This window comes from Oncorhynchus gorbuscha, linkage group LG05, assembly GCF_021184085.1.
Source record: "Oncorhynchus gorbuscha isolate QuinsamMale2020 ecotype Even-year linkage group LG05, OgorEven_v1.0, whole genome shotgun sequence".
Lineage (NCBI taxonomy): Eukaryota > Metazoa > Chordata > Actinopteri > Salmoniformes > Salmonidae > Oncorhynchus > Oncorhynchus gorbuscha.
Window position 1 is genome coordinate 16,951,550 of NC_060177.1, and position 25,338 is coordinate 16,976,887.

At 47.1% G+C, this 25,338-nt stretch overlaps 1 protein-coding gene across 5 annotated transcripts in view; it reads right to left on the minus strand.

Annotated features, from left to right (window-relative positions):
• Nucleotides 1-6,924: 6,924 nt before the first annotated feature.
• Nucleotides 6,925-25,338, minus strand: part of LOC124035581 (BTB/POZ domain-containing protein kctd15-like) — a 30,643-nt gene continuing 12,229 nt past the window's right edge. For all 5 annotated transcript variants that reach the window (XM_046349081.1, XM_046349080.1, XM_046349079.1 and 2 more), the window contains exons 4-5: nt 17,608-17,913; nt 6,925-7,286 (exon numbers count right to left, since the gene is read on the minus strand). In XM_046349081.1, coding sequence (XP_046205037.1) covers nt 7,128-7,286; nt 17,608-17,913 — 465 coding nt within the window. In that variant the 3' untranslated portion in view covers nt 6,925-7,127. The remainder of the gene's footprint in view (nt 7,287-17,607; nt 17,914-25,338) is intronic.

A 25,338-nucleotide genomic window follows, 5' to 3' on the forward strand; every position in this document is an offset into this window, starting at 1 on the left:
TCCTCTCTCTCCAGCACCCTCCTCTCTCTCCCTTACCATCTCCTTCTACCCCTGCAATGTGCCTTCAATCGGGTCAGATGTTTCAGCTCAGTGTCTGTTGTGATGTTGATATTAACGTAGCTTTTGATTTAAAGGCGAGAGAAAAAACTCACTAAAATATATTGTATGTGTCTATCTGTTTTAGCTTCATGATAAATACACTGAGTACCAAACATTAAGAACACCTTCCTAATATTTCCTTGTGCCCCCAGAACAACTCAGTTTGTCCGGGTCTTGACTCTACAAGGTGTCGAAAGTATTCCACAGGGATGCTGGCCCATGTTGACTCCAATGCTTCCCACAGTTGTCAAGTTGGCTGGATGTCCTTTTGGTGGTGGACCATTCTTGATACACACGGGAAACTTTTGAGTGTGAAAAACCCAGCAGCGTTGCAGTTCTTGACATAAACCGGTGCGCCTGGGACCTACTACCATACCCTGTTCAAAGACACTTAAATCTTTTGTTTTGACCATTCACCCTCTGAATGGCACACATACACAATCAATGTCTCAAAAATCCTTCTTTAACCTGTCTCCTCCCCTTCATCTAAACTGATTGAAGTGGATTTAACAAGTGACATCAATAAGAAATCATAGCTTTCACCTGCAGTCTCCTGGTCAGTCTATGTCATGGAAAGAGCAGGTGTTCTTAATGTTTTGTACACTCAGTGTATATGTATTTAGAGTGTTGACTTTAAGGCCATGGTGATGCAAACTCCTTGGGTATTATTGGGACTGGGTTTTGAAGGAGAAATGGGTTTTTGTGTCTAAGGGCCTGAGCCAGTACTTTTTCCATGTCAGTTGTAAATTTGCTGTCCCAGGCGAAATACTGAATGAACCATCTCAAAGTGATTTTCTTTAAAAAAATCCTATTCTGAACTTAATACAGCCTACAATATTCTCTAGAATGTATTTGTTGAACAGAGTTCAGTGAATATGGTCACACAAAACTAACAAGTCATAGAGTGGTCTGATTCTTTATACCAGAAACTTACCAGAGCAGCTTTTTGGAAAGTTTATCTTCAGACAACGGATTACAGCATAACAGAAATCGAGCTCTTTAAATGTAAATAGTCATTTTGAATACTTTTAAACAGCATGTATGATATTTTACCACATGTAATGTTAATTACTCAGTGCTGAGATATTCTGTAAAATCATGTGCATTGAAATGTGTTACGATGTTATTTTGTTTGGATCCCCATTATCTGACGCCATGACGACAGCTAGTCTACCTGGGGTCCGACACAAAACGAAAAAGACATTACAGACAAAAATACTTTGTAATTTACATAAAGTACACTTAAAAAACATGAACAAATGGAAAATACCTGAAAGGTAACATTTAACTGTCATTAGGAAAAATGGTATTCTTTTATTCTTTCACTTTCTAAACTTTGTTTTAATGCAATGCAGATCGTCTCATCCAATCCAACAGGTCAATAATTAGAGTTACTACAGTCCACCAATATGGTGGATTCTGGCCAGTCACCCTCATTGAGCAATGCACAGTAGTCTCTCTGTACCCAAACGTATGGAGAGACTTGAGAGACTATTTTTTCCTAGATGTCCCTGTAGAATTTAGATGTTGCCCATCTGTCTCATTGTTTGTGCCCATTTCCACAATACTTTAGGTTGTCTGAAGAACCTATTCTGTGAAGCCAGGCCCATACCCTCAGCAGACGCCCAGAGTGCAGTATGGTCGTTCGACAAGCAGCTCTTATCTTAGGGTTTCCTCTGTTTCACTTCAAGACTATTAACAACACATATCAGACGTGTGAGCAGCTGGACAGTTGTTGAAGTACAGTTTTGAGAATTCTTCCTTTTAGCCTAATATTGACATTGCAATGTTTTTAGAGTTGTATGTTTTTATGTTGAGATGGGAGGTGACTGCCTCTCTGTCAGTAGCTATAGATCCTTGTCATTAGGGTCCAACTCTGCAAGGCCTCAGTGTTGTCACCTGTTTCTGACCATCCTCTTATTAACATGGCCTTTCTCTTATTGGTTGGTTTTGAATAGCCTCTATGCAGCTTGTCTTGTGTCGCTTTGTCATTTATTTGTTGAATGGGCAACATTTGAAATGAATGTTCATTGAAGTTCTTTCTAACAGCACTATTATATACAGTTTTTTTATTACTTATACAATGAGAAAAAAAAACAGAACGCTGTGTTACCAATGTATAGAAAGAAATAGTTCCTGTCTCTTAAGCATCAAACAGTATTGTCAGTTGGTGTTGAAAGGGAAACGTATTTTTGAACTATTTATATATTTTTCTTTTGAGTTCTTTTTTCATTGGCATTTAATTTGCCACATTTTAGGCAATGCAATTTTATCTCAAAAGTACTTATCGTTGAAAAAAATTGAAGTTTAAAAGAAGCACAAAAAATAGCTATTTGTTCAGTGGTTAATATTTGAATAATTATTTGTATGATTTCTGATAAATAAATAAGCAGGAGAACATTTCTACTACTTCAGCTTTTTAGCCAAAATATAAGGATTACTGATGTACCCAGTTGGAAGATGTTTTAATGTATGGATCATTTGTAAATATTGTTTACAGGACCATGTGTTTATTAGGACTATGTTATTTTTGGTAAACTCTGTACATATCTTGAAAATGTCCTGTTTGTGTGAAAAACATACTTCTGTATTTGTACCTATTTTGTAAAATAATAAATAAACTGTTTACTAAATTAAGTAGACACAGACTTTTGTGATTTGAGTACAATTTCTTTGAATATCCATAATATCCATATCAATCTGTAATATGTTTAGTTACACTTGATACCATACAGTACAATTCTGTAGTTTTGCAGAGCAGCTGGATTTGGTAGTACAGCTTTATTAAAGTACTGTACTTAAATTGTGTAGCTGTAGCTTAAGTGTTGTAATGACTGTACTATATAACAGGTTAGTATGTTAGCTATACATAGTAATCAGTTTATCTTAATTATTTAAGTTTAACCACAGCATTTTAAAAAGACCAAAACGTTTAACTCGGTGCCAAACCCAGGGTTTTGGGAGCAGATTCTGGTGTTTGTTGTCCAGATGCAGGGATTTGGGAGCAGATTCTGGTGTTTGTTGTCCAGATGCAGGGATTTGGGAGCAGATTCTGGTGTTTGTTGTCCAGATGCAGGGATTTGGGAGCATGCAGGGACATACCCATGCAGAGACTAAACTGGTGCTCTGCAAAGATATGTTTGTGCAGGGTCTGACACATTTTTCTGGGGGATTATAGTATATTATAGTATATTGAGAGTTCACTTCAGGTCAAACTGAAAAAGTTCATGACCACCTAAGAAACCACAAGAGATCTGTTTTACATGTAACTGCATGAGGTGTACTGTATTTTCCCTCTTGAAAGAGACAGTGTTAGTGCAGATGAAAGGAGGAAAAAACCACCCTATTATCCAAGAAATGACACAGAGGTCAGGAACGAGGCAGAGAATATACAGTACATCCTTTTATTATCGCAAATATGCAAGAAAAATCAAATGGACACACTGTAAGTGAACACATGCCCTTTAATACCACAGTCTAATTATTAAAACATTTTCAATAATATACATTTTGTACCTTAAGTATACCCTTTTGAAATGTGTTTAATCCATATGTACACAACATAATGCTTGCAAATTGGAAATTATTTTCATTATTTTTGTTTCGTAGTGAATGAGAGGACTTAAGAGGTCTCTTTTTATTAAGACTGTCGAGGGCTCAGTAAAAACCAGAGTCCTGATAACAATTTAATATACAAACAACTGTACAACTAACTGCCCTCCGGTCTCTGGACTTCACACCACACAGAGAAGTGGTAGGACTCCTTGTCAATTTTGGTCTACCAACTTACTGACCACAAATTACTAAAAGAAAATGGTACACTCTCGGAAAAAAAGAGTGCTATGTGGCACCATGTGTCCCTGTAGGGGAACCCTCTGAAAAAAGGTTCCAGATAGAACCATTTAATATCAGAGAGCTATTTCTGGTTCCAAATAGCACCCTTTAACAGGTTCTATTTGGAATCCAGGTTCTATTAGGAAACCAAAACGGTTCTATCTGGAGCCAACTTTCAGGGGGTTCTCCTACAGGGACAAATGGTGCTGCACAGCAGTCCTTTTTTCTGAGAGGGTATGTGTGAAAACATACAATATGTAAGATGAAATGACCCAGTAATGTAATGAGGTATCTGTCAGAACTTGCCACCTGTAAGAGGTATTGTTGAGTTGCTTTACTCTTGTGTCAACAGGGAAGTGAACTGATGAAGGTGAGCTAAATGCTGCCACATAATGTAACTATTCAGAACCATTGAGAACTGAGCCGGTTCCCTTCAGATGTAAAGTTGAATCTAGAGATACCAGAGGACATAAAGTAGGGAGGGAATGATTGTTTGGTCTGGTGCGGTGCGGTCCTGTGAGCCATGGGGGTAACGTTAGGAGGGTGCTCTGTACAGAAGGGTCTGGGAATGTGATGACGCAGTGGGGGCACAACCCTTGTCTCTACTGGCATTGCTGAGGAGCTGGGAGTGCATGGGAGCCCGGGGATCCGCTGGGCTCTGAAGCCCCACATCCCTCAGCAACATGAAAGGCCTGGTTGGCCATTCCCTTTGAGGCGACTGGATACAAGGGCCCAGGACAGTAGCAGGTCAGAACAAAGAGGAGCCTGATTGGGAGGGAGGCCCCCCAGGAGGTCTGTGCTGCCTTCTGGACTTCTTGGAGATAAACTAACTAACTAACCCTGACCATCTTTAAAAACTGAAGACTGAAGAAGTCCTGGGGCTTGTTTAATCAGTGGACATCCACAGAGAAGCCACTGGACACTAGGACCAAGAGGAGAGTTGGTTCGTGTCAAATTAGACTCCCATCCTATTTGAATTAAGATTTTTGTGATGTTTAGTGAAACACCCACCATAGGAGGTTTCAAAACAAACTCATTAACAAGCTGGTGCTGAACCAAGATCAGAATGGGCCTCTTTTTGATCTATTATTTTGGAATGGATGAAACAGTTACACAGATATAAAGTATGACAACTTTATACTCTTTCTTTCTTGTTTCTCTCTTTGATCAACAAATGTAGAGAATCAAACCATGGAATCACAGCAGGATAGAACAAGTGCCTCCCACTCCTTTTTCTCTGTAAACAATGCTCTGATGCTCAGCTTACAGTTCATTTTAGGTTATGCTGCTGCAGACATGTGAAGAGTGATTGAAATAATCCTCCCTTAGAAATGAAATGACAGACAGTCAGCAAGACAAACATCAGGGGCTTCCATGATTGAAGTATTGAATTGAATTGTTGATGTATTGAAGTATTCTTTCAATTGTCAGACTATTTGTACTGTGTTTGTTTGTATAAAATAGTTTTGAATAATCATAGTGATTTCTGTGTCAAATAAACAATGATGAAAAAATGAATTTTAAACTTTGTACAATAATCAAATAGGCAACTTAGCTTTATCACCGAAGTTTGCTATTACTTACATTGGGCTCTCTCAACATATTAATATGTGCTAATTACTATAAACACAATGAGATAATGTGTGGGTTGATTTAGAGCTGGTCATCAGGACGTATACTAAGAACTTATTTGGGGTGGAGGATGTTTTGTAGAGGATGTGTTATAAGTGCAAACAAAGTTATCAAGCATTTAGAGTACATCTCATCACAATCATGGAGATACACTGATCTACCTCAGTTCACATGTTCCTTGTCAAGTTAGGAACATTCTGGCATTCCACAACCAGCAACACATTCAGAGCCTTCATATACAATTTCATTCAGATTTTCTCACTTCACATTGCAGATCATTTTACCTTTTGACTTTTAACTTTTTAATAAATATATGTACTCTCACATGGTTAATCTTATTTGATGTAAGATATGTTTGACAGCTAATTGCGACAAAGCCAATGCACTTTATGCATGCTACAAATGTTTCCTCTGAAAGATGTAGAAATAGCCAGGTTCCCTTGCAGCCCCATTTAAACAATGAGACCTTCTCCAGCTCTGAATGCATTACCAGCCAGACTGCTGCTTTAGCCACGTAGCCTCCAGACATAATAGTGTTTCTATAGCCACTGCCAAGTCTCTCTCTCTCTCTCTCTCTCTCTCTCTCTGTCTCTCTCTCTCTCTCTCTCTCTCTCTCTCTCTCTCTCTCTCTCTCTCTCTCTCTCCCTCTCTCGCTCTGTCTCTCTCTTTCTCTCTCTGTCTCTCTCTTTCTCTCTCTGTCTCTCTTTGTCTCTGTCTCTCTTTCTCATTCTCTCAAGCTTTCAAACCTAATGACTTTGAATACAACGTTCATACATCCTTCATATAGGAGGGGCAAAAATACAACAATCCTTTGAATAATTGTTTACACCATGTTGTGACAGAACAGCAAAAAACAGAGAAAAAAGTTGTACTTTATAAACAACAATGAAAATAAGAAAGACAATCAATCGGACCTCCCTTGGCTGCGAGGCCTGGTTGCTGGCTATAATAGCAATGTGGGCTGGATGGCTGTCACTTCCTCCTCTTCCTCTCTGTCAGCGCTGCCCCTTGTCAGGCCAGGCCTCCCTAAATAGCACCTGTCTTGTCCCCACTCAGCTGCACTGGACGGCGCACACAACACATGGGCCTCACACAGACACGTACGGGACTGGACGACACACCGCCATGCGCTGCACTGAGGGCAAGGGGGCCGTTCTCCTCACTGAGGTCAGGACACCTCTTCATAAGGAGTCAGATAGCCTTACAACTGGAGGAAAAAGAGATTGGTCATGGTGCTTAAATGGTTCAAGAGATGGAGCTGCTGTTTCAGTCTTACTGTTCATCATCATAGTCCTATATTCCTTTGGGTGTTATTAGTAAACAGAATCAAATCCTTTTGTTTTTTTTTTCCTTTTTGTGTTTATACTACATTCCCCTTAGAGCACTGAGTTCCTCAGAGCTGGCAACGTTATCAGGCATCTGCTAATACTTAGGTGTTTCTTGCTGGGTTGGTTTCTGTGGTGTGAGGTGGAGGGATATTAGGGTTTGGGTTTGTTCTGTTCTGTCCAGTAGGGGGGTGAGGAGCCCCTCGTGGCTAGTCCCTCTCCTCTCCTAAAGTCTCTCTAGTCCAGGGGCTCCTGTTTTATCCTGATGGGGGTGTTCATGGACAGACTCCGCCGGTCCTCACGGCACAGCACATACTCGCTGAACTGGGAGGAGTCCACCCCGCCGCCGCAGGACGCTGCCACGCTGAAACCCTTCTGGAACAGACGCTCTAGAACCTGCAGGGACAGAGCAACAACAGAGGTTTAATCAATCAAATCTATTCATAAAGCCCTTTGTACATTAGCAGCCACAAAATGCTTTGCAGTAACCCAACCTAGACCCGAAAGAACAAGTAGAAGCACAGTGGCCAGGAAAAACTCCCAAAGGGTTAACACAGACTTATCAATAATAATGACCTTGTCCACACACCACCTCCTCATCAATCAAAGCACATTTACTGGTGATGAGTCACGTATACAGTAGCACATGTCACTAACCCAATCACATAGATGGATATGTGACGGAGGGGCGGTCGGACATCATACTGTCTCTAATATTCATGGTGGTGGGTGATGTTGAAGGATCTGCTGATGATGATATGAGGGCATGAGCTCAAAGAGATGGAGGGTGTTGGGTGTGTATTAGAGAGAGTTAGCTAGGTGTGTTTAGAGGGAGCTGGCTTGAGTTCAGTATATGGAGAGATAACTAGGGCTCCTAATTGGAGTAATGAGCAGTAGGGTTTGAGGAGTGAGGCTGAGGCCTGTAAGATACTGGGAGCCGTGAAGGGCTGTGAGCGGCTGCGAGGGGCTGTGAGAGGCTGTGAGGGGCTGTGAGCGGCTGTGAGGGGCTGTGAGAGGCTGTGAGGAGCTCTAAGGGGCTGTGAGGAGCTGTGAGAAGCTGTGAGAAGCTGTGAGGAGCTGTGAGGGGCTGTGAGAGGCTGTGAGTGGCTATGAGGGGCTGTGAGGGGATGTGAGAGGCTGTGAGTGGCTGTGAGGGGCTGTGAGGGGATGTGAGAGGCTGTGAGAGGCTGTGAAGACCTATGAGGGGCTGTGTGAGACTGTGAGAAGCTGTGAGGGGCTGTGAGGAGCTGTGAGGGGCTGTTAGGGGCTGTGAGGAGCTGTGAGGAGCTGTGAGGGGCTGTTAGGGGCTGTGAGGAGCTGTGTGGGCCTGTGAGGAGCTGTGAGGAGTTGTGAGGGGCTGTGAGGAGCTGTGAGGAGTTGTGAGGAGCTGTGAGGAGCTGTGAGGGGCTGTGAGGGGCTGTTAGGGGCTGTGAGGAGCTGTGAGGAGCTGTGAGGAGCTGTGAGGAGCTGTGAGGAGCTGTCAGGGGCTGTGAGGAGCTGTGAGGGGCTGTGAGAGGCTGTGAGTGGCTATGAGGGGCTGTGAGGGGATGTGAGAGGCTGTGAGTGGCTGTGAGAGGCTGTGAGGGGCTGTGAGAGGCTGTGAGGAGCTGTGAGGGGATGTGAGAGGCTGTGAAAGGCTGTGAGAGGCTGTGAGGAGCTGTGAGGGGCTGTGAGGAGCTTTGAGGGGCTGTGAGAGGCTGTGAAGACCTATGAGGGGCTGTGTGAGACTGTGAGAAGCTGTGAGGGGCTGTGAGGAGCTGTGAGGTGCTGTTAGGGGCTGTGAGGAGCTGTGAGGGGCTGTTAGGGGCTGTGAGGAGCTGTGTGGGCCTGTGAGGAGCTGTGAGGAGTTGTGAGGGGCTGTGAGGAGCTGTGAGGAGTTGTGAGGAGCTGTGAGGAGCTGTGAGGGGCTGTGAGGGGCTGTTAGGGGCTGTGAGGAGCTGTGAGGAGCTGTGAGGAGCTGTCAGGGTCTGTGAGGAGCTGTGAGGGGCTGTTAGGGGCTGTGAGGAGCTGTGTGGGCCTGTGAGGAGCTGTGAGGGGCTGTCAGGGGCTGTGAGGAGCTGTGTGGGCCTGTGAGGAGCTGTGAGGAGTTGTGAGGGGCTGTGAGGAGCTGTGTGGGCCTGTGAGGAGCTGTGAGGAGTTGTGAGGGGCTGTGAGGAGCTGTGAGGGCCTGTGAGGAGCTGTGAGGAGCTGTGAGGGGCTGTGAGGGGCTGTTAGGGGCTGTGAGGAGCTGTGAGGAGCTGTGAGGGGCTGTTAGGAGCTGTGAGGAGCTGTGAGAAGCTGTGAGGAGCTGTGAGGAGCTGTGAGGAGCTGTTAGGGGCTGTAAGGAGCTGTGAGGGGCTGTTAGGGGTTGTGAGGAGCTGTGAGGAGCTGTGAGGAGCTGTGAGGAGCTGTCAGGAGCTGTGAGGAGCTGTGAGAGGCTGTTAGGGGCTGTGAGGGGCTGTGAGGGGCTGTTAGGGGCTATGAGGAGCTGTGAGGGGCTGTTAGGAGCTGTGAGGGGCTGTTAGGGGCTGTGAGGGGCTGTGAGGGGCTGTTAGGGGCTATGAGGAGCTGTGAAGAGCTGTGAGGGGCCTGTGGTGAATGAGGAAGAGGGAGAATATGCCCCTGACTGGATAATGGAGCTGAAAGGAGAAAACTGAGATGTGAGAGGGATTGATGCACGTTAGTGAGGCCCAGATTTTTTTCATCTCCTGTAATCCTTCTGTGTTTTTTAGGAGAGGGAGTATCTCTAAATCCCAATGTGTGGAGTGCTGTGTATTTATTTATTCCCCAGTTCCTTTAATGGAGTGTTGCAGCATATGGAAATGAAAGGTCTCGCTCAGGGCTAGCCTCTCTCTCCTTATATTGCCAGATACAAAGCCAGAGACGAAGATCATGCAAAATACATGCGTTTCGCCTGTTGCCCCATATAAACACACACTCGCACACACACACATACACATACACACACACAAGTGAGAGTGGCCTCTCTAATTGCGAGAGTGGTGGCCCCATTGGAGGGCTAAAGCGGGGCAATTAGTTCTGGTGGTTGAGCCACGCAGCCTCCTCAGTCTAGGGGTTAGGATGCCTGCTGAGGAATTCACAGATCACACAGACCGATAGGACTTGTTAAACAGGCTTACTCAACTATTAATGGCTGGTTTAAACACCCCCCTACCACCTTGCCCTGCTTCCCCCCCTGCCCTGATGCAAAAACAAGGCAGGGAGTGCATCCCAAATTACACCCTATTCCCTATGTAATGCATTACTTTTGACCAAGGCCAATAGGGCTTTGGTCTAAACTAGTGCACTATATAGGGAATAGGCCAGGGTGCCAATTGGGACACACCCTGAGATTAAATGTGGGACAGCAGCATTTTTCTTCTTTCACCTAACTAACTCCAATAACGATAACTATCCCCTCTCCCTCTCCCTTCTCCTCCCCTCCCCTCCGGAGCTCTGTGACGATGACGGAGTCAGTCATTTGTGGGAAAGAGAGGCGGCAGAAGGCTGATGGTGAGCTTAAGAGAGGCACTAATTAAGAGACCTGCCGAAGCATCAAACGAACGCTCCCCAAATCCACGACAGACGATGGAGAGGAGTAACGATTATGGAAATGATATTACACTCCCTGCTTTGATCATTGCATCACATTGCATTTTCACCCCATATCTTTTTTTAAATTTACATTTTTTTTTTTTTTTTTTACATGTGAGTCTGTCACGTTAGGCGAAGCGTTCAGTCACAAAGGAGATTAGGGTTGGTCAATAAAGTTACTCTTAATTAAAACATTTTGATAATGAGGCATTATTACACTGTAAATACTGTAGATTGCATTTAACCTCAAAATGTCAGATTGAATTTCAACACATTGATCTTTGATTCAAAATGCCAAATGTACCAATGTTCAAGTGTCTTTAACCCTTCTTGCTGTAAATAAGGTATTGGCTCTTTCACAGAACCCAAAACTCATTGCCCAGGAGTTTCTGAAAGTTGCATAGTTGCATACAGTTCTTCACTGTAGCAACACTTTCTGTTCCCCTTTTTCTGCCTCTATGTTTGAAGCTCAGAAAGTGAACAAAAGCATTGGCTCACTTCATCCCCTGTGCACCTTCATAAACGTAGCCTACTGTAGCATACTAAACTATTCTCACTGTTGCAGGGTTGACTTGGCTGCAGAGGGATCAGCCACTGTCACATTCAACCCCACCCCCTGTACAGCATACAGGGACATCACAGCGCTGCCACTCAAACCTGGGGTCGCCATGGGGATGAGCAGGGGATACATATCAAGCTCGCTCCACTAACCTCCCAGCATCATAACGGAACAGAACGCAGTAGAGACACAAGAGAAGCCGGTGAGGCAGGAATCAAAGTGGATGAGCCTCATGGCTGGAAACAGAGCGTGATGTAATATTGATGGCCACCGGAGTGCACACACACATCGGAGTGCACACACACACACACACACACACATACACACACCGGAGTTCACACACAAACACTGGAGTTAACACACACGCAGAAATGCAGGCACACGAACGTGCGTACACACCAACACACACACACACACATCTCCAGAGGGGCTAGAGATGCCTGTGCAGCACTCGTCTAAGTCTCCAGTTGTCAGGACGTAGGGCTGGGGGTCTCAGTCTCCAGTTGTCAGGATGTAGGGCTGGGGGTCTAAGTCCTCAGTTGTCAGGATGTATGGCTGGGGGTCTAAGTCTCCAGTTGTCAGGACATAGGGCTGGGTGTCTAAGTCTCCAATTGTCAGGACGTAGGGCTGGGGGTCTAAGTCTCCAGTTGTTAGGATGTAGGGCTGGGGGTATAAGTGTCCAGTTGTCAGGATGTAGGGCTGGGGGTCTCAGTCTCCAGTTGTCAGGACGTAGGTCTGGGGGTCTAAGTATCCAGTTGTCAGGATGTAGGGCTGGGGGTCTCAGTCTCCAGTTGTCAGGACGTAGGGCTGGGGGTCTAAGTATCCAGTTGTTAGGATGTAGGGCTGGGAGTCTCAGTCTCCAGTTGTTAGGACGTAGGGCTGGGGGTCTCAGTCTTCAGTTGTTAGGACGTAGGGCTGGGGTCTAAGTCTCCAGTTGATAGGACGTAGGGCTGGGAGTCTAAGACTCCAGTTGTCAGGATGTAGGGCTGGGGGTCTCAGTCTACAGTTGTTAGGACGTAGGGCTGGGGTCTAAGTCTCCAGTTGATAGGACGTAGGGCTGGGAGTCTCAGTCTCCAGCTGTTAGGACGTAGGGCTGGGGGTCTCAGTCTACAGTTGTTAGGATGTAGGGCTGGGGGTCTCAGTCTACAGTTGTTAGGACGTAGGGCTGGGGGTGTAAGTCTCCAGTTGTCAGGATGTAAGGCTGGGGGTCTAAGTCTCCAGTTGTTAGGATGTAGGGCTGGGGGTCTAAGTCTCCAGTTGTCAGGATGTAGGGCTGGGGGTATAAGTATCCAGTTGTTAGGATGTAGGGCTGGGGGTCTAAGTCTCCAGTTGTCAGGATGTAGGGCTGGGGGTCTAAGTCTCCAATTGTCAGGACGTAGGGCTGGGGGTCTAAGTCTACAGTTGTCAGGATGTAGGGCTGGGGGTCTAAGTATCCAGTTGTCAGGATGTAGGGCTGGGGGTCTAAGTATCCAGTTGTCAGGATGTAGGGCTGGGGGTATAAGTATCCAGTTGTCAGGATGTAGGGCTGGGGGTCTAAGTATCCAGTTGTCAGGATGTAGGGCTGGGGGTATAAGTATCCAGTTGTCAGGATGTAGGGCTGGGGGTCTAAGTCTACAGTTGTCAGGATGTAGGGCTGGGGGTCTAAGTATCCAGTTGTCAGGATGTAGGGCTGGGAGTATAAGTATCCAGTTGTCAGGATGTAGGGCTGGGGGTCTAAGTCTACAGTTGTCAGGATGTAGGGCTGGGGGTCTAAGTATCCAGTTGTCAGGATGTAGGGCTGGGGGTCTAAGTATCCAGTTGTCAGGATGTAGGGCTGGGGGTCTAAGTATCCAGTTGTCAGGATGTAGGGCTGGGGGTCTAAGTATCCAGTTGTCAGGATGTAGGGCTGGGGGGTCTAAGTCTTCAGTTGTCAGGATGTATGGCTGGGGGGTCTAAGTCTTCAGTTGTCAGGATGTATGGCTGGGGGGTCTAAGTCTTCAGTTGTCAGGATTTATGGCTGGGTGTGAGTGACAGGTAGAGCAGACTCAGAGTTATGTGGTGCTGCACGGAGGGAGTCCTACTTTGTTTAACTATACATGGCCATTAAAATGTGACAAGGCGCACCGCTGTTTCTACCTCATCTTCATTCTCCACTTCATCACAAGCATCAAAAGACCTATTAGAAAGTGGTTGTCTGATCACACTAACGTGTTCCATTTCTAGGGGGGACAACTGCTGCCTTGTCTAAGAGACAAGTTCACAATATAAGTTTGTAGTAAAGCTTTGACACAGGAGGGCCAGAAATAGTGTTGGTAGCTAAGTTTATCATGTGCTCTGGGGTTTTTTTCCAGAAAGGTGGCGATGGAGGTGGTGATGGTAGTGGTGGTGGTGATGGTGGTGGTGGTGGTGATGGTAGTGGTGGTGGTGATGGTGGTGGTGGTGGTGGTGATGGTGGTGGTGATGGTAGTGGTGGTGGTGATGGTGGTGGTGGTGATGGTGATGGCGGTGGTGATGGTGCTGGTGGTGGTGGTGGTGATGGAGGTGGTGGTGCTGGTGGTGGAGGAGGTGGTGGTGATGGACGTGGTGAGGGTGATAGTGAAGGCGGTGGTGGTGATAAGGGTGGTGGAGGTGGTGGTGAGGGTGATGGAGAATGGGTTAGTGGTAGTGTGGGTGATGGTGGTGAGGGTGGTACTGGTGGTAAGGGTGGTGGAGGTGGTGGTGGTGAGGGTGGTAGTGGTGGTGGTGGCGATGAAGTCTGTGGTGGTAGTGGTAAGGGTGGTGGAGGTGGTGGTGATGAGGGTGGTGGTAGTGGTAAGGTCGGTGGTGGTGGTGGTGATGAGGGTGGTGGTGGTGGTAAGGGTGGTGGTGGTGAGGGTGGTGGTGGGGATGATGGAGTGGGTGGTGGTGGTAGTGTGGGTGATGGAGGTGGTGGTGGTGATTGAGGCAGACTGCAGGTTTGAGCCATGTTCTCCCTGTTACTAGCTGACCCCGTATGGATTGATAGGCTGGCTATGTGACATGGCGTGTCAGAAAGAGTGGCTGGGCCATGTAATGTCCCCGGCTCTGGCAGCCCTGGCAGTGAGGGGACAGGAAGGACAGGGGCCGTCTCAGAGTAGTGTTGCTGTCAGGGTGATGAAGGAAGGATTGCGTCTGGCTTGATCACAGTGCTCCATCACTATGATGTACGGAGGTGGGTACCGGCCGGCTCCTGCTTCGGGACTGCGTGTGTGTGTGTGTGTGTGTGTGTGTGTGTGTGTGTGTGTGTGTGTGTGTGTGTGTGTGTGTGTGTGTGTGTGTGTGTGTGTGTGTGTGTGTGTGTGTGTGTGTGTGTGTGTGTGTGTGTGTGTGTGTGTGTGTGTGTGTGTGTGTGTGTGTGTGTGTGTGTACACCTCTGTGGCTCTTTAGCTAAATGTTTTCCCTCTTAAGCGTCCCAGTGCTTTTTTCCCATGGCTCTACATCACAGGTGGTTTGCATTATTCCCCTTAAATTCCTTCATGACAGGAGGAATGAATCGTTCACTCACCAAGGTGGGGTTGTTTATAGGTTTTCTCTTAGGTTGGAGTTGGCAAGAACGATTTCTCAGACAGAATGAGTAAGTAAGCCGCCCAAAATCTTATTGGGGATTAATTATAATGAATGTACCTGCCCTTGTATCGGAAGATAAATGCTGTAACTAAGGGCATCAGATGACTCTGTATTTAAAACTGAGACTGAAGAATCCAAACCAGGGCAACACGGAAATACATAAGTTCCCAACACTATTTTCCATCTCTTTCTCAAAACTTTCTCTTTTTCTCTTCTCTTTCTTCCTCTGTAGGCAGGGTGTGGTTGCATTCCCTTGGGTCGGGGTCAGATCACAGGCACATTGTCTGGCCAGGTAAGATGAGGATTATTCTCATAACCTTCTCATACCTTCACGCAACAATGACACAGGACAGGATGAGGAAGTTGTTTAGAAAAATCTCCCCTTACACCAGAAAACACCTCCTTCTGCTCTCTGTTCCCCTCACCTACAGCAGCTCAATTAGCCTATCTACCAACCCCTGCAGTGTGCTTGTGTGTATGTTTGTGTTTGTGTGTGCGTGTGTCTGTGCGAATGCGTGTTTGTCTTAAAGGGGCCAGCCCAGAGAGAGAAAGAGCCCTGCCGCGAACAACACCTCCCCATCCGGGCAAAGGCTATATGTTGAGCCAAAGCCCTCTAGAGCCCCACTGTGTCCCTCATTCACTAACACAAACATCACAAACAGGGAACCCTGAAGAGAAGGCAGGCTTCCATTTCTACCAGCCCAAAGTCATTCACACGCTGCCTGAGCCCCTTAAATGACACCCTATTCCCCATATAAGGTGCCATATTCCCCACTATGCAGGGCATATGGTGCCATTTGGGATGCAGACACTGAATAATGGGGTTGGTTTCACCTCAGCTCCACAGAGAGACGGTGAGTCTGTAGGTTTGTTTCACCTCAGCTACACAGAGAGACAGTGAGTCTGTAGGTTTGTTTCACCTCAGCTTCACAGAGAGACAGTGAGTCTGTAGGTTTGTTTCACCTCAGCTCCACAGGGAGACAGTGAGTCTGGGGGTTTGTTTCACTTTAGCTCCACAGAGAGACTGTGAGTCTGTGGGTTTGTTTCACCTCAGCTTCACAGAGAGACAGTGAGTCTGTAGGTTTGTTTCACCTCAGCTTCACAGAGAGACAGTGAGTCTGTAGGTTTGTTTCACCTTAGCTCCACAGAGAGACTGTGAGTCTGTGGTTTTGTTTAACCTCAGCTTCACAGAGAGACAGTGAGTCTGTAGGTTTGTTTCACCTCAGTTCCACAGACAGACAGTGAGTCTGGGGGTTTGTTTCACTTTAGCTCCACAGAGAGACTGTGAGTCTGTGGGTTGGTTTCACCTCAGCTTCACAGAGAGACTGTGAGTCTGTAGGTTTGTTTCACCTCAGCTTCACAGAGAGACAGTGAGTCTGTAGGTTTGTTTCACCTTAACTCCACAGAAAGACTGTGAGTCTGTGGGTTTGTTTAACCTCAGCTTCACAGAGAGACAGTGAGTCTGTAGGTTTGTTTCACCTCAGCTCCACAGAGAGACAGTGAGTCTGTGGGTTTGTTTCACCTCAGCTTCACAGAGAGACAGTGAGTCTGTGGGTTTGTTTCACCTCAGCTTCACAGAGAGACAGTGAGTCTGTAGGTTTGTTTAACCTCAGCTTCACAGAGAGACAGTGAGTCTGTGGGTTTGTTTCACCTCAGCTCAACAGAGAAACAGTGAGTCTGTGGGTTTGTTTCACCTCAGCTCAACAGAGGGACAGTGAGTCTGTGGGTTTGTTTCACCTCAGCTACACAGAGAGACAGTGAGTCTGTGGGTTTGTTTCACCTCAGCTCAACAGAGGGACAGTGAGTCTGTGGGTTTGTTTCACCTCAGCTACACAGAGAGAGAGAGAGAGAGAGTCTGTGGGTTGTTTTCACCTCAGCCCCACTGTCTGTGGGAAAGGCCTGATAATGAAACCTAAAATAGTCGGGATCCTTCCCAGTCCATTTGACACAGATGTATGGCGCACACTGAGACCAGACTCGGCGGTAAACATAGTGGGAAAATGTTGTGTTAGTTGATGCGGCCAATTAATTATATTGCAAGCCATTTAAAAATCTATAAAAGAAGTATAAACCGGTTTAGGCTGTTTGAGAAATTGTAAGTATGGTATTAAAAAATGCAATACGTGTATTTCAATCTCCCCGGGCGGTGTTATATTGGAGTCTTTTTAAAAAGAGGAGCTGTGTCTTAAAAAGGAGTCAAACGTAAATTATGCATATCATTTTTTTCACCCCTCTCATTTTTGCGAGAAGAAAACATGGCCGCAGTGCAGGCAGACAGACAGTGGAGAGGAGACAAGACTTTGTCCCGCTGCTCAGGCAGCTAGGCAGCAGCCCCGGAGGTGGTCTCTCACATTGGCAGGAGGACGGTGGAGGTGTCAGAGCAGAACGCCTGCCTGGCGTGTTGGGGGTAGTGTGGGGCATGCTGGGCGCTGGGTGAGGCTCCTCTATGTGTTGATCTGTATGGCTATTGGCAATGAGGTGTTGATGATACCACAGAGCTGTGGTGAGAGGCTGCTCTGCTCCTTAAAGCCTCATTCAAACCTTGGAGAGGGAAGAGTGCTTTCTGAGAGGAAGATGAATATTATTGCTGTGACATACGCCTACAAGTGGCTGAAAAAACGTGTCACTATCTCTGAACATCTTAAACAAATTCACTCTAAATCACATCAGAGTAACTATTATCCCATGTGAGTTATGATGAGGGGTTGTTGCTCCAGAACAGTCATCTTGTCTGTGGCTACACGCAGGCTACAAATCATGTCACATGCCTTTACATGGACATTTCAAAGTGGAGTCCTTGTCCTATAGATCACCAGTGATGACTTTAGAACAGTCAACAGTCAACTTCACACCTGTAAAATGTGATACACCATTATACCCACTTTAAACCCTGCTCCCTCAAGACTATAGGAAAACAGAAGTCACAGAGGCTCTCTGGGGTTTTCATCACCAGGAAAAAAACCTTCTCGTGATGATTAAAGATGGCTGCCGACATTCATGCACAGACAAAACGTTATCTACCTGGACAGAGTTGAGCCTGCAGTAGCCGTTGAGGGGGAAGCGGATGACGTGCGTGGGGTCCTGGTTCCAGCCGGCGTTCACCGAGTTGCACATGACGTCTCCAGTCTCGGGGAAGATCTCCTCGATGAGCACCTTCTCCCCGCTAAGGGCGATCCTCTCACCTAGGTCAGGCGTCACCCGCACCACCAGGCAGTCACAGGGCTGGGCCGTCCTGCGCTGCTCCCTCTCCTGCTTCCAACGTTCCAGCTCCTTAATCATGGGGGACAGCTGGTAGTACCGAGCCTCCTCGTACAGCAGGTGGAACTCCTGGATGGGACAGGATAGGAAACATACACAAACACTCAAATCCAAGTCATTTTCATGTCAGCCTCTTTGTCCTTTTCACGCCACTTCGATACGAAGTGATTTTCTTAGCAAGATAGGTAACCCTAACCCTTTAACCCTGCTAACCCTAACCCTTTCCCTAACCTTAACCTCAGACTCCTAACCTGCTACGTTAATTCTCCTAACCTGCTGTGTGAATTCTCCTAACCTGCAATGGAAAAATCAGTTCTGTATCAAAGTGGCTTTAAAAGAGTGTATTTTATAGTCCCTCATATTAATCTCATGGTATTTCCTGGTTACAAATGATCTCGGTTAGGCTCACATTGAACATTAAAATATCTCAGATTGAAGAATGATTCACTGGTAAACCAGATCAGTCTCCAGTTGTTTACAAGAAAGGCCTGTATTGTTTTTTATTACCATGCTAACCATGGCCATAGCTACAATCAGCCAGTCACTCTCTACTCCAACAGTAGCTGTTGGCAGGGCTGAGTAATCCTCTAGCATGTTGTATTGAGCTCTACTCTATAGAGGCCTGTGTCAGTGAGGCGAGGCTCAGCGAGCCCAGGCTGCAGTGATGTGGGATGGGATGGTACATTCCTATGTGCAGACAGTCTAGCTGCAGCAGATTGCCTAGCTGCCTCCCCCCTGGGCTGTGCTTGCTGGGGGCCATTTGCCCCTGCGCTCTTGCCTCTAATTTCCCACAAGACCAGATGGCACCATCGTTCAACACTACCATAGAAAATACCAGGAAGACTGAGGAAGAAAGGCAAGCTATTGTTAGCTAGCTAACAGAGGGGAGGTGAGGGGAATATATATGGGAGAAGAAGTGAACATGAGGATAATTATAATATAATCCATAGTAGATTTTTTTATGCATGCTTTACACAGAGGGGATTTTATGGTAATGTATATTGTGAATAGTGGCCCGATGTTAAGCTCTGATATCACAATTGTATATTGTGTCAAATGAGTATTGTAAATGTGCTTGCAATGTCACGCCTTGGTCTTAGTATTTTGTGTTTTCTTTAATTATTTGTTCAGGCCAGGGTGTGACATGGGTCTATTGTATTGTCGTATTGGGGTTTTTGTAGGCATTGGGATTGTGGTTGATTAGGGGTGTGTCTAGTATAGGCTTGGCTGCCTGAGGCGGTTCTCAATCAGAGTCAGGTGATTCTTGTTGTCTCTGATGGGGAACCGTATTTAGGTAGCCTGGGTTCACTGTGTATTTCGTGGGTGATTGTTCCTGTCTCTGTGTAGTGTTCACCAGATAGGCTGTAATAGGTTTCACATTCCGTTTGTTGTTTTGTATTTTGTATAGTTATTTCATGTGTCACTTTTTCCATTAAAGTCATGAGTAACCACCACGCTGCATTTCGGTCCGACTCTCTTTCGACAAATGAAGAACGACGTTACAGAATCACCCACCACACACGGACCGAGTGGCGTGGAAACAGGCAGCGACAGCTGGAGCAGCAAAAGGAGGATGAATTATTCGGAGAATGGACATGGGAAGACGTGTTGGATGGTAAAAGTTGTTACACTTGGGAGGAGATACTGGCCGGAAGAGATCGCCTCCCATGGGAACAGGTGGAGGCACTAAGGAGAGCAGAGGCAGCCGGAGATAGGAGCTGACGATATGAGGGAACACGGTTGGCAAGGAAGCCCGAAAAGCAGCCCAGAAAAATTATTGGGGGGGGGGCTTAAATGGAGTATGGCTATGCCAGGTAGGAGACCTGCGCAAACTCCCTGTGTTTACCGGGGGGCGAGAGAGACCGGGCAGGCACCGTGTTATGCTATGGAGGGCACGGTGTTTCCAGTGCGGGTGCATAGCCCGGTGCGGCACATACCAGCCCTTCGTATTGGCCGGGCTAGAGTGGGCATCGAGCCAGGTAAGGTTGGGCAGGATCGGTGCTCAAGAGCTCCAGTGCGCCTGCACGGTCCGGTCTATCCAGAGCCAACTCTCCTTGTTTATCGTGAGGAGCCAAGGAGGAGACCAGAACCAGAGCCGGTGTTAGAGGTGAGCGAAGCAGAGACTGTGAAGGAGTTAATGGGGAAAGTGGAGGAGAGAGTAATGAGGGAGTTGCTAGCATGGTGCTATAGGTACGATATTCATCCGACGGAGCGTGTCAGGGATTTAATGGCACCTGGGTCAGCGCTTCATACTCGTCTTGAGGTGCGTGTTAGTCGGCTGGTGAAAAATGTGCCAGCCCCACGCACCAGGCCTCCTGTGTACCTACCTAGCCTTGCACGTCCTGTGCCAGTCGTGCTCTCAGGCTCTCCAGTCCACCTTCACGGTCCAGTCCATCCTGTGCCACCTTCACACACCAGTCCTCCGGTAGCAGCTCCCCGCACCAGGCTTCCTGTGTGTGTCCTCGATCCTGTAGCACCAGTTCCAGCACCACGCACCAGGCCGTCAGTGCGCCTCGCCTGTTCAGCACAGCCAGAGCCTTCCTTCCCTCCTGCGCTACTGGAGTCTCCTGTCTGTTCAGCGCTATCAGAGCCTTCCTTCCCTCCTGCGCTGTCGGAGTCTCCCGCCTGTTCAGCGCTATCAGAGCCTTCCTCCTCTACAGCGCTGCCGGAGCCTCCTGCCTGTTCGGAGCAGCCTGAGCTGCCAGTCTGCAGGGAGCTGTCAGTCTGCAAGGTGCTGTCAGTCTGCATGAAGCAACCAGAGCTGTCAGTCTGCATGAAGCAGCCAGAGCTGTCAGTCTGCAAAGAGCTGCCAGTCTGCAAGGAGCTGTCAGTCTGCAAGGAGCTGCCAGTCTGCAAGGAGCTGTCAGTCTGCAAGGAGCTGTCAGTCTGCAAGGAGCTGCCAGTCTGCAGGGTGCTGTCAGCCTGCATGGAGCAGTCAGAGCTGTCAGTCTGCATGAAGCAGCCAGAGCTGTCAGTCTGCAAAGAGCTGCCAGTCTGCAAGGAGCTGTCAGTCTGCAAGGAGCTGTCAGTCTGCAAGGAGCTGCCAGTCTGCAGGGTGCTGTCAGCCTGCATGGAGCAGTCAGAGCTGTCAGTCTGCATGAAGCAGCCAGAGCTGTCAGTCTGCAAAGAGCTGCCAGTCTGCAAGGAGCTGTCAGTCTGCAAGGAGATGTCAGTATGCAAGGAGCTGCCAGTCTGCAGGGTGCTGTCAGCCTGCATGGAGCAGTCAGAGCTGTCAGTCTGTATGAAGCAGCCAGAGCTGTCAGTCTGCATAAAGCAGCCAGAGCTGTCAGTCTGCAAAGAGCTGCCAGTCTGCAAGGAGCTGTCAGTCTGCAAGGAGCTGTCAGTCTGCAAGGAGCTGCCAGTCTGCAGGGTGCTGTCAGCCTGCATGGAGCAGTCAGAGCTATCAGTCTGCAAGGAGCTGTCAGCCTGCATAGAGCAGCTAGATCCGCCAGTCAGCCATGATCTTCTAGCTCTGCCAGTCAACCAGATTCTTCCAGATCTGCCAGTCAACCAGTCTCTTCCAGATCTGCCAGTCTGCATAGAGCAGCTAGATCTGCCAGTCAGCCATGATCTTCTAGATCTGCCAGTCAACCAGAATCTTCCAGATCTGCTAGTCAACCAGAATCTTCCAGATCCGTCAGCCAGCCAGGATCTACCGGAGCCTACTACCTGCCTGAGCTTCATCTCAGTACTGGGCTTCCTCTCAGTACTGGGCTTCCTCTCAGTACTGGGCTTCCTCTCAGTTCTGGGCTGCCCCTCAGTCCCGGGCTGCCCCTCAGTCCCGGGCTGCCCCTCAGTCTCGGGCTGCCCCTCAGTCCCGAGCTGCCCCTCAGTCCCGAGCTGCCCCTCAGTCCCGAGCTGCCCCTCAGTCCCGAGCTGCCCCTCAGTCCCGAGCTGCCTCAGTCCCGAGCTGCCCCTCAGTCACGAGCTGCTCCTCAGTTCAGTAGGGTTCTGGGGGGGACTATTAGGCCATGGTCGGCGGCGAGGATGGATTATCCCAGGACGCGAAGGGGAGGAACTAGGACATTAATGGAATGGGGTCCACGTCCCGAGCCGGAACCGCCACCATGGACAGACGCCCACCCGGACCCTCCCTATGGTTTTGAGGTACGTCCGGGAGTCCGCACCTTAGGGGGGGGGGGGTTCTGTCACGCCTTGGTCTTAGTATTTTGTGTTTTCTTTAATTATTTGTTCAGGCCAGGGTGTGACATGGGTTTATTGTATTGTCGTATTGGTTTTTTTGTAGGCATTGGGATTGTGGTTGATTAGGGGTGTGTCTAGTATAGGCTTGGCTGCCTGAGGCGGATCTCAATCAGAGTCAGGTGATTCTTGTTGTCTCTGATGGGGAACCGTATTTAGGTAGCCTGGGTTCACTGTGTATTTCGTGGGTGATTGTTCCTGTCTCTGTGTAGTGTTCACCAGATAGGCTGTAATAGGTTTCACGTTCCGTTTGTTGTTTTGTATTTTGTAGTTATTTCATGTGTCACTTTTTCCATTAAAGTCATGAGTAACCACCACGCTGCATTTCGGTCCGACTCTCTTTCGACAAACGAAGAACGACGTTGCATGCAAAACAATCAGTAATTGATTTAGCTACCAGAAACTCTAACTGGAAATTATACAAATGTAAGTTGCTACATTTATGGGTGCTGCATTCCTAAAAATGTTATTTGATGTATTTCCTGTACAAAGGGTAGGTCGAAAATACACAGAGGTTAAGATAACGTCGTCACAAATCTTGGACCTGCGCTCATGCTAACTAGCAGCAGCATTGCTAAGTAGCATAGCTGGTCACATTGTTGAAAAGAGATTTGGGATATTAGAATCTTGTTGTCTTAACAATTGTCATCTTCAACCTAGCACAAAGGGAAACAATATTTCCCATGACATAATGAGTTGCCATACCCTGCATGTATTTGGTCGATATCAGGACCTTCTAATCATTCTCTTTATGAAAGAATCTGGTTCAAGAGAAAAGTTGATGATCGCAGTGTATTATAGTCTTTATGCACTTCTAAAGTAAGTTAGGGTTTGTGCAGAGGAAAGAAAGAGAGCGTGCCTGTTTCAGTCTGACTGCATCATCATTGGCTGTGGGTGTTGGGTGCTGGGGGTGCTGGGGGAACCAAATCTAAAAAGAGTTTTCCCTTGCCTCTCCAGAACACTGCTGGGTACAGAGTATGGTACGGCAATAGCAGCAAACAGCATATTATTAACCCTGTCTGCCTCAGTCAGGATGGAAGAAATAGCCACTTTCAAATCCCCCTGTATGAAAAACCTTCTGCTTCTTTAACCCTCATTCGACCCCCCATCTGAAAACCAGGACTGGCCCAAAACCAACTCTAGCTGAAGCAGGCGGTGACCCAACACATCTTAAGCCGACATTCTAATATTTAATATTACAGAATGTGAAGAGGTGGGTCGGTCACTTTTTTTCTCAGCCTTCTCTAGACCCTCCTCACTGCAGCTGACAAAATACATAAAGAGACGTTCCCTTAGGGGTGCTCTCTGTATCGAAGTGTAGCTCCTCATCCTTCACAGGTCTGAAGCCACGGATGGATGTGTTTTTAACAGGGGTCTGTCTGCGAGGCACTTTAGTCATCCTGAGCCTGAGCCGGGCAGAACAGAAAACAAGAGAATAATCCTAACGTAATGCTGAAGTGAGGATGAGAGGGGAGACAGGCCCAACAGCTCTGTCTTGGCTGTATGCTGCCAGCTCCAAGAGACAATCTATCCCACAATCCTGTGGCCAGACAGGCCGGTTGAGCTCCAAAATAATGATCCGACCTGATCACCCACTGGCAAGGCAACATCGCAGGGAAGGACGGAGGGAGAATAGAGGGAGTTGGGGGAGCAAAATAGAGAGATGGGGAGAGAGCGACAGAGAAGGAGCAGACAGAGAGAGATTATCTTGATCCAAAACAGGAACAAAATAGTTTTTACAGGTAATTAAACCAACAAAATTAGAAGTTACCTTCTGCACTGTCATTTGACATGGAAATGATAACACCACTGACCTATATGCAGTGATAATGAACAAGACGATAATGAAATGGGAAATGAATTAGCTGTAATATTACAATAACGCTTTGTCTAGCACTATGAGTGACTGAGAAATCTACTGGATCGTACTGAGAAATAAAGAACTTACTCTTCATTGATAATATAATATAATTGTAACATGCAGAAACACACCAGAATGGTTAAGGACCATCACCTAATTTGACTGAGCATTGCTTACACACCTTGTGATTCATTGTAGTCTGAATAATGTCTGAAATATGTCATGTGGAAAGCACATTAAGGGTGAATATTGTATCACATCTACTGATATATGCTGAATATTTGTTACTATACTGCTAAGCAGGCTTTCACATTGATTTAGCTAAACACACAGCATGTTGGCTGCCAGCAGCAGAAGAGAGCCAGGCCTGGGGCGACGCCAACACTGATTGTGTTCAGATAAGAACATGCTCAAGTCCTCCTAACCAAATTGAAAGGTATGCAGATCAACAGAGAGAGAGAGAGAGGAGGCTGGATGATGCGAGTTAATTCATGTAATGAGTTGAAACAAGGAGGCCCGATGCTGCATTCGTTTGACTTACAGTCATTGGCTGATTGGACTGTGTAGAATAGGAGTGGATGAGAACAGCTATAGCTTCCATACAGTACACTATACAGATCAAACCAAAACCAAAATGTAATTTGCCAAAAATGTGAAGGAAGCTTTCATGTTCTCACAGTTGTTCAGGTCAGTCCCCATTCAGCCATAATGCTTGGCCCTGAGAGTTAGCCAGGTGGATCTGCCTCTCCTCTACTCCCCTTAGCCAGAGTGATGAACTAGTCCAAGCCGACAGGGAAAGACATGGAAGATTTGGTATAATAGGCTGAACTAAAAGGGATCCGGATGGACAGGAACAGATGGAGCACTGAATATGCTCTCCTTAGACATCATCAACCAGAACTTGACATTTTACTAATGGTGTTTTAGATCGATCAAAGTGGTTATATCACAGAAGATTTGGCCAGAGTCCATGATCGATCGTTGGCTTGAATCTTTGCTCTGTTACTAAGTAGAATAACTTAGTAACAATAATATGTGTATATTTTTGTTTTGTTTTGCTAAGCCAAGCGCATCCAGGAAGGAGTCTCCTCATGCGCACTCTGAAACAGGAGACAGGTGTGTGCAGCCACAGTGGGCTAACATGGACCAAAGTCGCTCCAGTTTCCCAGATAGAGCACTGTATAAAAGTGTGTGCATGTGTGCGTGTGTGCGTGTGTGTGTGTGTGTGTGTGTGTGTCTGTCTGTCTGTAGACATCCCCTACAATACACTCCCTCCCCACACATTCCCCTCTGTCAGACTCAGGACCACATTATTCTCGCCTCCTCTAGTATTCCTACTTCCCTCTCAAGCCCAGTTCCTTTAAACTGTCATGGCACTTTATTGAGAGCAGAGAGAGAGGCAGTGGCTGGGAGACTGGGTGGTACTGTCAGAC